The sequence below is a fragment of the Cyprinodon variegatus genome, unplaced genomic scaffold (genome assembly GCF_000732505.1).
Source record: "Cyprinodon variegatus isolate N-32 unplaced genomic scaffold, C_variegatus-1.0 Scaffold105, whole genome shotgun sequence".
NCBI classification, from domain to species: Eukaryota; Metazoa; Chordata; class Actinopteri; order Cyprinodontiformes; family Cyprinodontidae; genus Cyprinodon; species Cyprinodon variegatus.
The window spans coordinates 98,861-101,210 of record NW_015150558.1 but is presented as its reverse complement, the minus strand read 5'-3'; the positions used below and the strand labels follow the sequence as shown (position 1 = coordinate 101,210).

General features: G+C 46.6%; 1 protein-coding gene across 1 annotated transcript in view; it reads right to left on the bottom strand.

Moving 5' to 3' along the window:
* Window positions 1–2,054, bottom strand: part of LOC107084620 — a 10,287-nt gene extending 8,233 nt beyond the window's left edge. Inside the window, exons 1-3 of the mRNA XM_015374543.1 lie at window positions 1,944–2,054; window positions 1,648–1,873; window positions 155–519 (exon numbers count right to left, since the gene is read on the bottom strand). Of these exons, the coding sequence (XP_015230029.1) occupies window positions 155–519; window positions 1,648–1,873; window positions 1,944–2,009 (657 nt within the window). The 5' untranslated portion in view covers window positions 2,010–2,054. The remainder of the gene's footprint in view (window positions 1–154; window positions 520–1,647; window positions 1,874–1,943) is intronic.
* Between the last annotated feature and the right edge of the window lie 296 nt (window positions 2,055–2,350).

The window sequence follows — 2,350 nt, the reverse complement described above, 5'->3', positions numbered from 1 at the left end:
ATTCTGATTCTGATTATCAAGCATCCATCTACCATCAATCTGCCATCCATCATCCATTTCTCATCTATCATCCATCCAATCATCAGCAGCCCCTCTCTGCTCCATGGTACCTTGGAGAGCAGAACTGCTTTAGCTGGAACCCAGTTAAACCCACCTCATCCCTCTCTATGTCAGCAGAGTGGTCTTCCACCATCTGATGAAGGACCTGGGTCTGCTGGTGGTGGGACATTCGCTCTTTGTGCTTTTGTTGCTCCTGAAGCATCTCCTTAGCCTTACAGAGCTTTCTCCTGGAAGCGTCATTCTCCTTTTCGATCTGCATTTGGATCTTCATCTTTTCTAACCTCTCCCTTTGTTGTCTCTCCTGCTCTCTTCTTTCTAGTTCTTTTTTTTCCTGTTCAATCTGTTCTTGGATTCTCCTCATTCTTTCCAGCTCTGCCTGGCGCCTTTTTTCTTCTTCTTCTCTCCTTTGTTGCTCCTCTCGCTGGCGTTGTGCTTCTCGCTTCTCTTCTTCAATCCTTCCTGTCAAAAAGAACATCATCAGCAGTTTCACTTTGTCATACCTCTGCCATCCAAATGGCAAATGGATGGTTTATTGTGTTTATATCTCTTTAGGCAATTTTGTTTGTTTGTTTGTTTTTTAGCAAAACTCAGTTCCAAACAAGAAGTTTAAATAAACAAAAGCATAAAAGCTGATTTTGCTCAGATAGTAGGCTGTCTGTAATAAGCTGACTTCTCCCACATCGCTCTGCTGGAAAATCTCCAGACGAGACCAGAAAGAGACTGAGATGCTCTCCTGATCTCAGACTTCCTGATTGGAAGAATACTGTTGAATCAAAAGAAAAAAGGCCAAAGAATACTGGAGATGCTGTCCAGACAGGAAGCTCTGGGTGTGGACCCCATGGGCTGGAGGACCAAAGGTCAGGAGACATGGAGGTCCAGCTAAATCCAGCCCAGGGAAGCAGGAGGGGGACTCCGTTAACGTTTTTTTTTTTTTTTTCTTGTTTGACTCTTTCCTCCTTCTAGGTCTCATAGTAGGCCTTCTTATATATCTTTAAATATTACAGTTTTGTCGTGAGGATTGTTACAGGTGCAGGTTTATCCGATGGAGACAGACTTTAGTCCTCATTCCAGACTCAGAGGGCTAGAAACTGTTGATCATCTGTCTGTCTGTCTGACTAGCCTTTGCAGTTTGAGCTGGGCAGCCAGCAGAGGGCAGCAGTTGGGTTAACTGTGGCCTCCAAACGGAGCTGACTAGGAGGTACCACCTCTGGTTTAGGCCCCACCCCCATTAGAGAAATGCTTTCCCACCTGATGACACCAGCTCAGTATAGTCTCCTCGCCCTGCCTCTGGTATAAGGTCCGCTCCTACAGGAGGCACCTCCACTGAGATAAGCTCCTCCTTCTAATGGTCCCATTCTTTGAGAAAGGCTCAGCCACCTCCACCAGGAGACCCCGCCTCTGGCAAAAGTAGCACACCCCCACCACACCACCACCAACACACACACCCTAGAAGACCCCTCCTCTGGGTTAAGCTCTGCCCCCAGGAGGCCCCGCCTCTGGGATTGGCACTGCTGCATGGAAGGTGGATGGACACTAGATCCTGAAGATAAACTGATGCTAATGAAACACAAACAGACTCAGACTTACCAAAGTGGGGACACGTGTCCACCACCTGACGAGATGAGTTGTTGACCAGTTCAAAAAGCTGCCGGTTGCTGCTCTCTCTGATGGTGAATGAGTTTCCTTCGCCCCAACATTTCAGGTCCCAGTTTGAGTGATCTTCAAATCGAAACCACAGCTCATGGTTGTAAGCAAATTCTTCAGAATATTTTTCTGTGCTGTTTCTGTATAATCTACAGACGTCTTGGGAAACCTAAAAGAGGAGGAAAATGACTAAATGATCCCACACAGAAAGAGGGCTGCCTTCTTTAGATGAGACTGACCTGTCTCCCTTTGTCAAACACCCAGACGTAAGGAGTATTGTTGGTCACCGAGCCCCCGTTCCCCATGGTTGAGATCTGAAAGGAGACAGCAGCTCTCAGCACTCACTCAGGCGGCTGACCAACCCTCTAAAAGTCATCAGTCTTTGTCCAAAAGCACTAAAAACAACAACACACTTGTTAACTGGAAATAATCAAACAGGGGGTCAAAGCACCAGGAAACTGACCCAGATGCTAGTGGATCGGGGCCAGGGTCACCTCATAAGCTACCTGGGTCAGGGTTAATTTTTCTTTTTGTTTTCAAGCTTTTTTTTTTTTTGTTTTCATTATCATAAGTACAGAGCAACAAAATTCACTCTCTGCATTTAATCCATCCCCTTGGGGAGCAGAGGATTGCCTTTTGCGGCGCC